Source organism: Phocoena sinus, chromosome 20 (assembly GCF_008692025.1).
Source record: "Phocoena sinus isolate mPhoSin1 chromosome 20, mPhoSin1.pri, whole genome shotgun sequence".
In the NCBI taxonomy this organism is placed as follows: Eukaryota; Metazoa; Chordata; class Mammalia; order Artiodactyla; family Phocoenidae; genus Phocoena; species Phocoena sinus.
Window position 1 is genome coordinate 11,896,912 of NC_045782.1, and position 13,232 is coordinate 11,910,143.

The 13,232-nt window shown below is 49.6% G+C and overlaps 1 protein-coding gene across 1 annotated transcript in view; it reads left to right on the forward strand.

Moving 5' to 3' along the window:
* Positions 1-9,458, forward strand: part of TRPV1 (transient receptor potential cation channel subfamily V member 1) — a 31,891-nt gene extending 22,433 nt beyond the window's left edge. The window contains exons 13-16 of the mRNA XM_032616759.1: positions 1,453-1,775; positions 2,683-2,810; positions 3,426-3,541; positions 9,286-9,458. Of these exons, the coding sequence (XP_032472650.1) occupies positions 1,453-1,775; positions 2,683-2,810; positions 3,426-3,541; positions 9,286-9,458 (740 nt within the window). The remainder of the gene's footprint in view (positions 1-1,452; positions 1,776-2,682; positions 2,811-3,425; positions 3,542-9,285) is intronic.
* Positions 9,459-13,232: the final 3,774 nt, after the last annotated feature.

Genomic DNA, 13,232 nt, shown 5'->3' on the forward strand with positions numbered 1-13,232 from the left:
TGTATATATATATATGTACCACATCTTCTTTATCCATTCATCTGTCAATGGGCACTTAGGTTGCTTCCATGTCTTGGTTATTGTAGATAGTGATGCTATGAACATTGGAGTACATGTATCTTTTTGAGTTAGAACTTCTGTTTTTTCCAGATATATGCCCAGGAGTAGGATTCCTGGATCATATGGTAGCTCTATTTTTCGTTTTTTAAGGAAACTCAATACTGTTTTCCATAGTAGCTGCACCAATTTACATTCCCTCTGGTGATGTTAACTTTGGTTACCTGGTTTCGGTAGGTCTACCAGATTTATCCACTGTCAGGTTATTATCTTTCCCTTTGTAATTGATAAGTAATTTGTGAGGTGATGCCTTGAGACTGTAAATATCCTGTTTCTCATCAAACTTTCTCCCAGTGGTTTTAGCATCCACTAATGGTTCCCACCTGAATCACCTGATCCTGTGATGGTTGCCAAATGATAATTTTCTAATTTATTCTTTCTACGTTTGTTAGCTGGCATTCTATTGTCTGGAAGAGCTTTCCCTACAGTAATGTAATGGAAGGGGTTTCCATTCTCCTACATTGATTTATTTATTTACATCAGTAGGGCCTCTTTGATTCTTTTGTGTGTGTGTGGATTCTCACTTTGTGAAGTGGGTTATAACTCCTTACTATTATCATTTCTTTTCATGCTCAAATTCTCTGAGACATAGTCATTAGGAGTCCCTTGCAGCTGGCTCCTGTGCCCTTTTGACACACCACATCATTTTCTTAGCAACTGAGTCCTGCTTTGATCCCCATCTGAGTCTTACTGTTACATGGTTCACGTGGTATCCTGTCTGGGAGTGATGGGCAGCTTTGACTGGAAGGGATCTCATAGGGATTAGTGTGGGCTCTGGCCCTTGGTCTGAGCCACAGGAGGGGATAAGGCCAAGGGGCTTATGCAGTAACCATGGGGCACAACTGCTACAGAAGCTCTCAGGCTCTGGAGTACATCTCCCAAAGAAGAGTACAGAAGGCAGCAAGAAGCCATTCTGATCTGAGCTGCTTAGCCCTCATGGTTCTGGAATGGGCTGGCTCTGGGCTACCCTCTAAGGGGCACAGGCAGACAAAGATGTGACTGAGAAAGTAGATGTGGACCCAGGGCTGGCATGTAAGGTTGGGCAGCTTGTGCCCTGCACACATGTGGCTGTATCACATTGTGCATATATATTTATTTTAGCATTTTTTTCCCCTAGCAGATGATGATAAAACTTTTCTATTAATAAAACAGTATATTATGACAAACTGATAGTTTTGAAGAAGGGAGTGCTTTTAAAAACAAAAATCACACAAAGGTGCCTCACAGCCAAGCCAGAGTTCCTGCCGCAGACCCATCCTGGGGGTAGTGGGTGTGCATGTTGGGGAACCTGGGGTCTTGGCTTCCATCCAGCCACATGTTCCCCATGCCCTACAGCGGTGGTGACACTGATTGAGGATGGGAAGAATGGCTCCGTGTCGGCTGAGCTGACGTCGCACAGGTGGCGAGGTCCCGGCTGCCGGCCGTCCGACAGCTCCTACAACAGCCTGTACTCCACGTGTCTGGAGCTGTTCAAGTTCACCATCGGCATGGGTGACCTGGAGTTCACGGAGAACTATGACTTCAAGGCTGTCTTTGTCACCCTGTTACTGGCCTATGTGATTCTCACATACATCCTCCTGCTCAACATGCTCATTGCCCTCATGGGCGAGACGGTCAACAAGATCGCCCAGGAGAGCAAGAACATCTGGAAGCTGCAGGTGGGTGCTTGGCGGGGTGTGTGCAGCGCAAGGGGGTCCCCTGCACGCTTTAGGGAGGGTGCAGAGAGCCTAGCCAGGCCGCGGGCTCAGGCAGCAGCCTCTCCCTCAGTTGGCTCCCCCTGGCTCCTCCCACAGGGGTCCCTGCCCAGGGTCACCAGCGGGTGTTTGCAGACTCTGTGTCTACTGTGGGCTGGGCAGTCCCTGCGGGGAGGAGATGGAGGGTTCAGCCCCACGGGGGTGCCTGTTGCAGAGGAACTCCATCTAGAGTGGGCACCAGAGACCAGACTCGGGAAGCAGCTAATGTGGGATGGGCCCTGAGAGCTGCATCTTTGAGACACCTGGTCTACATCTGCCTTTCCAACTAATAAAAAAAAAGCATCATTGTTATTAAGTAGCACTGGCTCTACACCAGGTACTGTTCTAAGTGTCTTACGTACATGCTCTCTTTAATCCTACAATAATGCTACCAAGAGGGCACTCTCACTCTCCCCGTTTTTGGGTGAAGGCACGAGGCATAGAGAAGTTAGGTATCTGTGTCCAAGGTAGCCAGGACTCGGCACAGGCAGTCTCACCCCCGAGCCTCTGCTCTTAGCCACTACACCACGTTGCCCCTTTGTGAGCTCCTCAGGGGAGGAACTGGGGCTGGCACACTCCATCTAACTCATGGTTGCCCTGCCCAGACCCGGAAGGCACCAGCAGTGCCTGTGCAGGTCTGAGCTCCATCCATGAAATGTGCACCCACCTGGCTGTGGGAACCAGCCTGGTGCAGAGGGTTCTGGAGATCCGGCTCGGAGGCGCAGGGACAGGGAGAGACCCTGCAGACGCTGATCTTGGCAGGTGACACTGGCAGCCAGGGGCGGCTCCTGGATGAACCCTCTGCCCCTCTGCCCTTTGTGTCGTCCTGCAGAGAGCCATCACCATCCTGGACACGGAGAAGAGCTTCCTTAAGTGTATGAGGAAGGCCTTTCGCTCAGGCAAGCTGCTGCAGGTGGGGTACACAGCTGACGGCAAGGACGACTACAGGTGGTGTTTCAGGTAATTCCCAGGCAAGAATCAAAGCTTGGGGAACTTGGGGGCTAAGCTATGGATATTGGAACCCACCCAGAATCAGCTGTGGGTACAGAGGCCTAACTCAGGGCTCACCTGTGGGCCTGGGGATTCACCCAGAGCCAGCTGTGGGTACAGGGGCCATTCCAGGGCTTAGCATGGGTATGGAGGACCCACCTGGAACCACCTGTGGGAACAACATAAGCCTTTCTCAGGGTCTCTTGGGCCCAGTCATGAACATAAAGGACTCTCCCAAGGCAGCTGTAGGTACAGGGGCTGCCCTAGGGGTTGACTGTGGGCATAGGGGCCCCACCATAGATCCCAGATGGTGGGACCCAGACGTGAAATACTGGTAAATGAGGTGTCCAGAAGGGGTCACCTAGCGATCAGGGTCGGAACCAGGAATCCAATCTTTAAAGTTCCTGGGTCCCACAGTGTGGTCAGAGAACTCATCTTCAGGGGTGGTGTCCAAAAGGCAGGCCCCTCTGTGCCCTCCTCTCGCCAGCTGTGTCTCCCCATCCTGGTCTATGGGCATGGCCTGCAGGGCGGGGAAGCTGGCCGTGGACCACCAGCTCCCTGCTCCCTCACCTCCTCCCCTTGCAGGGTGGATGAGGTGAACTGGACCACCTGGAACACCAACGTGGGCATCATCAATGAAGACCCGGGCAACTGTGAGGGCATCAAACGCACCCTGAGCTTCTCCCTGCGGTCGGGCCGAGGTGAGGGGAAGGTGGGCAGTTGAAGCCTTGGGGTCTCCCACTCCTGGAGCAGCCCCAGGTGTCAGCCACCCACATACTCATGGGTGCTCCCGTGTTCTCTTGCGTAGCCCGCTGCTCTGTGTGCCCGTGCCCGCTGGCTCTGCACGGCCCCCTGGTTGTCAGTGCCCCAGAGGGAGCCGTCAGCCCACGTCCAGCCTCCCTGTGGATGCCCTGTCTCCTCTTCCCCAGTCCTCACACCCAGCGTCTGTCCTCAGCTCCGTGAGGCTTACGGACACAAACAGGGACTCTCACCCGGCCCAACACATCCAGGCAGGCAGAGGAGGGAAGAGTGGGAGGAGAAAATGTACACCTTGAACAGAGGAGCCCCATGGAAAATCACTACCAGAAAAAGTCCTTTCATCATTAATAGTAAACATTTTAACAGTGGACATGAAATGAAAGGTCTAATGGAAGATATTTACCTAAAAATGAGGCAAACCTAGTCTTATATTGAACACATTTTGAGTTATAATTACAACCCTGCACTAAGTCTGTTTTTCTTTTTTTTTAAAGTTGTGGTAAAATATATATAACATGAAAGTTACCATTTCAATCACTTTTTTCAAAGTGTACAATTTGGTGGCATTAATTATATCCACAGTGTTGTGTAAGCATCACCCTTACCTATTTCCAAAATGTTTTCATTATTCCAAACAGAAACTCTGTACCCATTCAGCAGTTATCTCCATTTCGCCCTCCTCCCAGCCCCTCTATTCTACTTTCTGTCTCTATGTATTTCCCTATTCTAGGTACTTCGTATAAGAGGAATCACACAATATTTGTCCTTTTGTGTCTGACTCGATAATGCTCCATGGAATGTATACACCATATTTTACTCATCCATTCATCTGTTCACTGACATTAGTATTGTTTTCACCTTTTAGCCTAGTGTGAATAATCCTGTGAACACTACTGTACAAGATTCTTTTTGATTTCCAAATATCCAGTCTTTTGGGTGGTAGTAGAACTGCTGGATCATGTGGTAATTCTAGGTTTAACTTTTTTGAGGAGCTGTCAAACTGTCTTCCAAAGCAGCTGAGTCATTTTACATTCCCACCAGCAACGTACCAGGGTTTCATTTCCTCACCTACACTTGTTATTTCCTGTTTTCATTTTGATTAGAGCCATCCTAATAGATGTGAAGTAGTACCTCATTGATTTACATTTCCATAATGACTAATGATTTTGAACATCTTTTCATGTGCTTATTTGCCATCTATAGATATTCTTTGGAGAAATGCCTATTCAAGCCCTTTGCCCGTTAAAAAAAATGTTTTTTATAGGAGTTCTTTGTAACTTTCGGATATTAATTCTTTATCAGATATATGATTTGTCAATATTTTCTCCTGTTCTGTGAGTTGCCCTTTGATGTACAAAACGTTTATTTTGATGAAGCCCAATTTATCTATTATTTTCCATTGTTGCCTATTCTTTTGGGGTAATATCCAATAAATCATTGTCAAATCCAATGTCAGGAAGATTGTCCCCTGTGTTGTTTTTGTTTTTTTTTTTTTTTAAGAGTTTTGTAGTTTTAGCTCCCTAACATTTTTAAGTTGCTATAAACCTTGGACTGTTTCACAGAGTTCTGACTGCATTGGTTCTAAAGTTTCTGCCTTTTAAAAAAATGTTTTTGTGGAGGCATGGGTGTTTAGAGCTGCCTACTTTGCCAATTTGCTGATGTTGCTAATTCTTTTCTTTAATTTTTAAAAACAAATTTATTTATTTTATTCATTTATTTTTGGCTGCGTTGGGTCTCGGTTGCTGTGTACAGGCTTTCTCTGGTTGCGGCGAGCGGGGCCTACTCTTCGTTGCGGCGCACAGGCTTCCCATTGTGGTGGCTTCTCTTGTTGCAGAGCACGGGCTCTAGGCACGCAGGCTCAGTAGTTGTGGCTCACAGGCTCAGTAGTTGTGACGCACGGGCTTAGTTGCTCCTCGGCATGTGGGAATCTTCCCGGGCCAGGGCTCGAAACTGTGTTCCCTGCATTGGCAGGCAGATTCTTAATCACTGTGCCACCGGGGAAGCCCAATGTTGCTAATTCTTAAATGAACAAATGAATCAAGTGTTGATAGTTATTTTATTTTATTTTTTTGGCTCTCTCGGGGAAAGGGCATGATTTTTCAGGCAAACTTGCCTGTTAGCATGACACTGCATGTTTGATATTGCTTCATAGAGAAGCTCATTTTTTATATTTCACAAACTTTAAAAAGTATACTTTATTGAGATGTAATTTACATACAATAAAATGCACACATTTTAAATGCACAGTTTGATAAGTTTTTGACAAATGTACGCACTCAGGCAACCACTACCCCACTCAAGATACAGAACATTTCCATCATCCCAGAAAGACCCTCATGCCCCTTTGTAGTCAATTCCACCTTCCCCATCCCAGGTAAATATCTAATTTCTATCAGTACAGATTAGTTTTATATCAGCTTTTGTTTACCTGAAAATGTTGATTTCATCTTCATGTTTGAAGGATATTTTCATTGGATATAGAATTCTAGGTTAACAGGGTTTTTTTTGTTGCTGTTGTTTTTAATTTTAACACTTAAACTGTGATCCTCTGCTGTCCTCTGGCCTCCACTGTTTCTGATGAAAATTCACCCATAATTTGCACTGCTGTTCTCCTGTCTGTAGTGTGTCTCCCCCCCTCCCCCCCGCCCCCGCCCCCAACCCCAGCCCCAGCTGCTTTCAAAACATTCTCTTCATCTTTGCTTTTCAGCAGTTTGACTAAGATATGCTTAGGTGTGGTTTTCTTTGGTTTTATTCTGCTTGGGGTTTGCTGAGCTTCTTGGATCTGTACATCAATATGTTTGGAAACTATATACACTTTGCTTTAGTCTCCCTATCTGCTCCTTTTACATGCATGGTAGACCATTTGATATTGTCCTGTGGGTTTCATTTGTTCATTCCTCCTCAATTTTTTTCTATTTCTCAAATTTGATAATTTCTATTGATCTGTCTCCAAATTCATTGACACTTTCCTCAGTCATCTCTAAACTGCTATTAAGCCCTTCCAGTGAATATTACATTTCAAGTGTTAGGCTATTGGTTATGGAATTTCTATTGGTGTCAGTTTCTATTGACTGTTTTTTTCCTGGCTGTGAGTCACATTTCCTTGTTTCTTGTATGTCTAGTAACTTTAAATTGTATACTGGGCATCGTAATAATATGTTGTAGAGACAGTTGATTGAATTTTTATCCTAGTTGGCAGTTCAGTTATTGATGAATCACCTTGAACTTGTGTAGGCTTAGTTTTAACCTTTATTGTGGTAGGCCTGTGGAAATTCCAAGGTGTTTGCCAATCCCATCAAACTTGTAGGACTCAACCTCCAAACTGTTTCCACTGTGGATCTTGTCGGGCCTTGGTTAGAGGCTTTTTAGGGTGGCTCTTGAGTAGATCTTACTTTAGTGTGTGTACAGTAAGTAGGGTATTTCTGGTATTTTAGCTTGATCCTCAGAGCAGAAAAAGGGTGGTGAGGAGGTCTCTCCACTGGCTGGGCTGGATCTCCAATATCCCTCAGTACGGCTCAACTTCTGGTGTCTCTGTCCCACTTTCAACCCCATAGCATCCACCGTCTGAGAAGCCTGTGCAAGTACAGCCCAACTGTCAGCCAAGGACTCGGGGGGACCCCACCCCAAAGACTTCTGGACCTCTACCCCTACAGCTCCCTTCTTCCTCATCTCCTGCACCCTGTCCCACAGATTCTAGCTGCTTCGGCTGCTCCCTTCTTCCTTAGCTCAGAGGCACTGCTACACCCTGCTCAGACTCCAGCTCACTGCACTGTAGTCTGAGAACTTGTCCCTAAGCAACACGTTGGGGCGACCACAGGGCTCACCCTGTGAATCTCACTTCTCTCGGCAATTGCAGCTTCTCAGTCTGTTGTCTGATGCCTGAAGACACTTGCTGCATGTATTTTGTCCAGTTTCATGATTGTTTATAGCAGGATGGCTAGCCCAGTACTAGATACTCCATCAGAGCTGGAAGCGGAAATCTATTTTATTAAGAGGCTTACTTTTGGAAAACTACTCAAGGGCTTCATCAGTGTTCCCAAGGGCCTCCTGCAGTCCTATACTTTCCCCACAAGTTTCATTAGAAGCACTCCCCGTGTCATGTCATAACACTTATTATCTCTTTTTTGGTTGTTAACTGGTCCAGCTTCACCACAGAGCCGTTCAAAGATGGCTTTGCAAGTGAGTTGAGTAGTTTTCCAACGTTGCGCTCATTGATTTCATGAAACCACACACCTTTTTACAAGATGTGCTGTTTCACTTTGCAGTTGATTTGCACTGTGTTTGCATGACATTGTTGGCTGTTGGAGGCATCACACATTCACTGTGCTATTAATAAAGACATTGATCCGGTGGCAGGGATACACACACACTCATGTTACTTGGGGAGGGGCTAGGAGATGGTTAGAGGATCCCTGGTTTCACACCTATGCTTAATTAGGGAGTATTTCCTGAGGATTTTGCTTTCCTATACAACCTCGTAACAGTGGAAACTCCCGTAATGAATAATCAGATTATTCAGGTAACAAGGAACTCTCCCCACCCACATAGCACTAGTGATTGGGAAGGCGTGAGGGAGCGCAAGAGAGAAAGGGCAGGGAGGAAAGTGGTCAGTAGCTGAGCTAGGGAGAGCACGTGAGGGGGTCTTCGTATCAGGACTGTGGGAAGCAGGCACTGGGAGCCCCATGCCTGCTTTGAGGGCCCAGGGACTGGAGCTGGGCCAAGCGGTCTCTGAGGAGGGGTATCCCCACCATCCATCCAGCCAGAAGATGGTATCTTCAGTGAGCACCTGGCCTGTCTCCCCGTGGAGGCTTCCTGCTTCTATGCCTTCCCTGAAACATCCTCCTGGTGCTTGCATCAGGCTGTGGTGAACGGGGGGCAGGCCAGTGTCAGCCTGCTGGCCCAGGGGAAACCCGAGGCCTGGAGAATTCAGCTGGGAGGCCACAGTGGGCCCAGCCTCCCACATTCCCGATGCCTTTGAGATGTGACCAGTGCAGGGCACCAGCAGAGGAGCTGAATTGTGGCCTGAGGGCGAAAGGTGTGAATTTAGGCCGGTTTTCTAGAAAGATCAGACCCAAGATGGCCAGCCAGAGGCAAGCGGAAGGAGAGCACGTACAGCTGTTCCTCTTGGCTGTCACTTCTCTGAGGTTGCTGCGGGGAGGGAGGGGCTGGAGATCGCTCTGGGGGTGACAGTGGGTCCTCCTCAGGGGCTTCCTGGGATTTCAGGCCACACATGAGAGCCCACGTCAAGGCCCAGTGTCACCATGGTTCCCTTGGCATTGTTCCCAATCTGCTATTCCCTGGTGGGGCCTGAACCCCAAATCCTCATTCTTTGGCTGGGGTTCATCACCCTGCAGCTGACCTGGTGTGGAGCCGCTCCCAGGGCAGCCCCAGCATTGCTCTCCCTCCCACATGGGCAGGGAGGAAACCGAGGCTGAAAGCAGCAAGCACCGGCCAATCCTGAGGCCACAAGCGAGTCAGGGTGGGGCCGGGGAGGAGAATTTAGGAGCTGCCAGAGCAGATGAGCCTCCTTGATCAGGTGAGGAAAGAGGAAATGGCACTGATCCCTGTGTTCCGGAAGCACCGACGTGCTTGTGCCCCCTTTTATCTGGAGGGTGGTAAGGCCAGCAAACGGCTGTTTGGTATCGTTTTGCTGCTTCCAAAGCAGTAATAGTTTTCCATCTTTCAGCTGCAGGGAGGAACTGGAAGAACTTTGCCCTGGTTCCCCTCTTAAGAGATGCAAGTACTCGAGAAAGACACCCTGCCCGGCCTGAGGAAGTTCATCTGAAGCACTTCGCGGGGTCCCTCAAGCCAGAAGATGCCGAGATCCTCAAGGATTCTGCTGCTTTAGGGGAGAAGTGAGGGACCACACAGGGTGCTCTCCACCCTGTGGGCCTTAGGAAAGCCCACTGTCTCTGGTAAGAGGGTGTGTAGGGGCCACCAGTGATGCTTCAGCAGCCTGGCCCTACCAGCACCCTCCTCGCAGGCCCTTTCCTAGACCGCACGGAACAAGCTGCAGGAGGCATTGCTGGATGCACGGGTAGAGATAGTCACGCCACCCTTACTGTCCCCAGCTGACTCTCCTAACACAAAAGGATATTGCTTTCCAGTTTTTACTGACTTTGTCAAACATGGCGAATGAGAAATCACCACGTGCATGTATGCGATGCCCCAGTTTCCTTTGATTTTATATTCCTGGGAGTGAAAGGCAGCGATGCCCAGGGAAACACCTTTTAGAACAAAACACTTCTTTGAGATAAAATGCCGAAGCCCTTGTCTATTTTGTCCTTAATATCTCCCCTGTCCAGAGTGGTCTGGGGGTGACGATGGTTGCTCCTCCGAGAAGGTGGGGGAACCTGGCCCCATTCTCAGCTCTGCCAGAATCAGGTGTTTCCGGAGTGACTCCCTCCTTCTGTGTGATCCATCACAGTTCCAAAAATATTAGCTCTATCGCTGTTCAAATAAAAGTACAGAACCATGTCCCAAAGCCACGTGGCAAGAATTTTTTTTAATGATCTTCCCTCTGTAGTGGTCATAATCCTGCTCGCCTACAGTGATACCTACTTCCACCTCTACCCATCCTGCCATCCATCAGATAAGTACAGAAATAAATACATATGTCATATCAAGTGTGAACTCCATGTCAGTCATTGAGCCGGCGTAGCTCATTGGCTCCGTGTGTTCTGTGTGTGCACATGTGTGTGTGTGTGTGCGTGTGTGTACTACCTTGTATGGCTAGGAGCCTCTGGTCATGCTTTAGTTGTTACCCGTGGGTGAGGGCACTCCTGCATGCATACACCTATAATAGTTAGCAAACTGTGGGCCAGGGACCAAGTCTGGCCCGCCACCTGTTTTGGTTAACAAACTTTTATTAGAACACAAGGCAACCTTTCATTTCTGTACCGTCTCTGGCAGCTTTCATGCTACAACACAGAGCTGAGCAGTTGTAACAGACTGAATAGCTTGCAAAGCCTAAAATATTTCCTTTCTGGCCCTTTATGGAAAAGTGTGAGGATCCCTGCTTTACGGACTAGAATGTAAGAAAGAATGATTTAGAAAAGCCCTCTGTCCCAAACACTGGCGAGTTTTGTTATGTCTGTGGCGTGTGGAATGAGCTGCCTAGTCGTGAAATTGTTGGATGTTGATTCCCAAGATGAAAGATGACATTAGCTGCGGCCGGGCTTCAGCCCTTTTGTGAGAAGTCTATCTGGAGGGAACACTGGGACCCCCTCCTCCAAGTTCTCCAGCAGCACGTCTACCTCCACACACAAGCCCAGCAGAGGATCCTGAGTCTGGTTGACGAAGCGGCCAGGCGTGTAGTGAGCCATGGCCGGACCATGGCAAATGAGCATAGCAGAAGAACACTGACGGCTAGAACGAAGGGAGTGTTTATGTGATGTGCTCCATGTTCATTATCCTGTAAGCCTCCTAATCGCCCATGAAGAGCTATTATTAGCTCCATTTTATAGATGAGAAAACTGAGACTGGAACAGTTAGTAAGTTTACACAGCGAGTAAACAGCAATGCCTGGGTCTGACCCCAGGCAAATGTGACTCCAAAGCCAGAACTTGACTGTGGTGCCAGGTTGCATGGCAGAGAACGGGCTGGGGCATGACAGCCTAGCCCAGGGTTGGAAGGGAGACGTGCGGGCTTCTGCTTCCTGTTTGGGTTTGGGACTCCTTGCTTTACCCGTAGGCCTTCCTCAGAAAACGTGCAGACATTAGATATTTTCAAATGTCTGCAAATTGGATCAAACCTCCAAACTCAGCGCTGGAAGGAATCTTGTGGGTGTTCTTTTGTAAAATGAATGATTACAACCTTTGTGTAAACCCGGGTTGTTTAAAGGAGGACACACCTGCAACTAGCTTGGTCTTTTTTATCTGTCGCTGTCTCTTGATCTCTCTCAGTTCCCATGTCCTCCACTCTCCATCACTCGGAGGCAGCATGAGTCACCACCCAGAATCCCTGACGGGCGGGCTGCTCAGCTCTGCTAAACCAGGGACAGCTGTGGCCACTGGGATGCAGACGGACCCGCTGCTGACCATTGGGTGGGTCTGCTCAGGCCTGAGGACGCTGATGGAGCTCTGCCTGGCTCCTGGTCCCCCCTCCTTGCTCACGCCAAGTGGGGCATTTTCTAGAGCAGGTCAAGAGATCGGCCCCCTCCCTGGCTGCACCCCCTCCCCCGAGACCCCTCCTCTCCCTTCTCCCTTCTCCTTCCTGGAGGAGGGGGTACCTGTGGGCCTGCATCCCGGGCCTGATGTCTGCAGGGCTTGGGAGGTGTGTGTGTGTGTGTGGGGGGGGTCTTCTCAACACTTGCCTGGTGTGTCCCCCCTAAGGGGTCAGGACTGACTCAGTGGCCTGGGGCCACTCAGTCGGCCGGACTTGAGTTTAGATGTTGCCCAAGATCGTCACCACAGCTTGAACGTGCCTGTGTCTCTTGCCTCTGAGTGCCTGCTCCGTGGCTCTCCCCGCGTAGACTGTCCTCCCTCCTCCCAAGTCCAACCCAAATGCTCTTCTCTGAACCCCTCCCCCACCTCCCATAAGAAGCACTTCCTCCTCCTGGGCGGCTTGAGTCCTCTCTGTCCTTGTAACCTGTCCCGTGGGGTTACAGTTGCTGCCCGAGCCCCGCTGCCGCGTGGCTTACAGCTCCTTGAGGGTAGAGACCACTTTCCCCAGTTCGGAACCCCACGCTGGCCCCTGGCTTCCTCGCCTGGCCTCCCACTGTAGGCTCTCATGATGTGTTGGATTAAATAGGACTGAATGCAGACCAGCCCCTGCTCCACACACAGCAGAGGGGGCTCCCTTTTCTCCTTGCTGGGCACACTGTGTACCTTTGGGTGGGAAACAGAGGCCTTCTTAGCCAGCCTGGCTATTGAGAAAATGTGCTAACACAAGGCAAAATACAGATGCCGAGATTGGGCAACAGCCTCACCCTTAGGGCTCAGAGGCAGTCAGCCCAAAGCAAGCAGGGAGGGGTGAGGGGCTGAGTCAGGAGGGGCAATTAATGGAGCAATAGAGGGCGGACTGTGTTTGGTCCAACACCTGGCTTTAATGGAGTTTCAGGCAGTGATGAGATTGCGATGTGCGCTTAGGAACTTTGAGGCTCCTTTGACTTAAACTGCAAAAGCAGCCCCCTACTTCACCCACACCTGAAGCCTGTTGGCCCCGGAGCCTGGTTTTCTGCCCCTTACTGGCCACAGGTGGGAAGCATTGAATGGGGACTTCTTCTGTCTCTGAGCAGACTTGATCCCAGACTTTGAAGGACGGAAAACAAGTCTTGGGGGTGGCCTTTGTGAGGTCAACCAGGCCAGCCCTTGGCTGTGGCGTTGCCTCCCAGGGGTCGGGGCTGAGCCCTCGACAGTTCATTTGTCCCGCCTACCAGCAGGATCTCTGACTTCTCACAGCATCCTTGGGAAGCAGTTATTACGAGGCCCATGACGGGAAGCATCAAATACAGGAAAGGGAAGAGTTGGGACCAAAACTTCAGGCTCAGTACCTGCTGCCTCCCCTGCCTTCTCCTGGGCCGGGGTGAGGCTGCCCTGTGGGTGTGGGGCTGACTCAGGCAGGGCAGGTGGGCGGTGGGCGGGCGTGGCAGCTGTGGCTGGTGGGCGTGGCCTGCCTGACATCAAGGGCAGG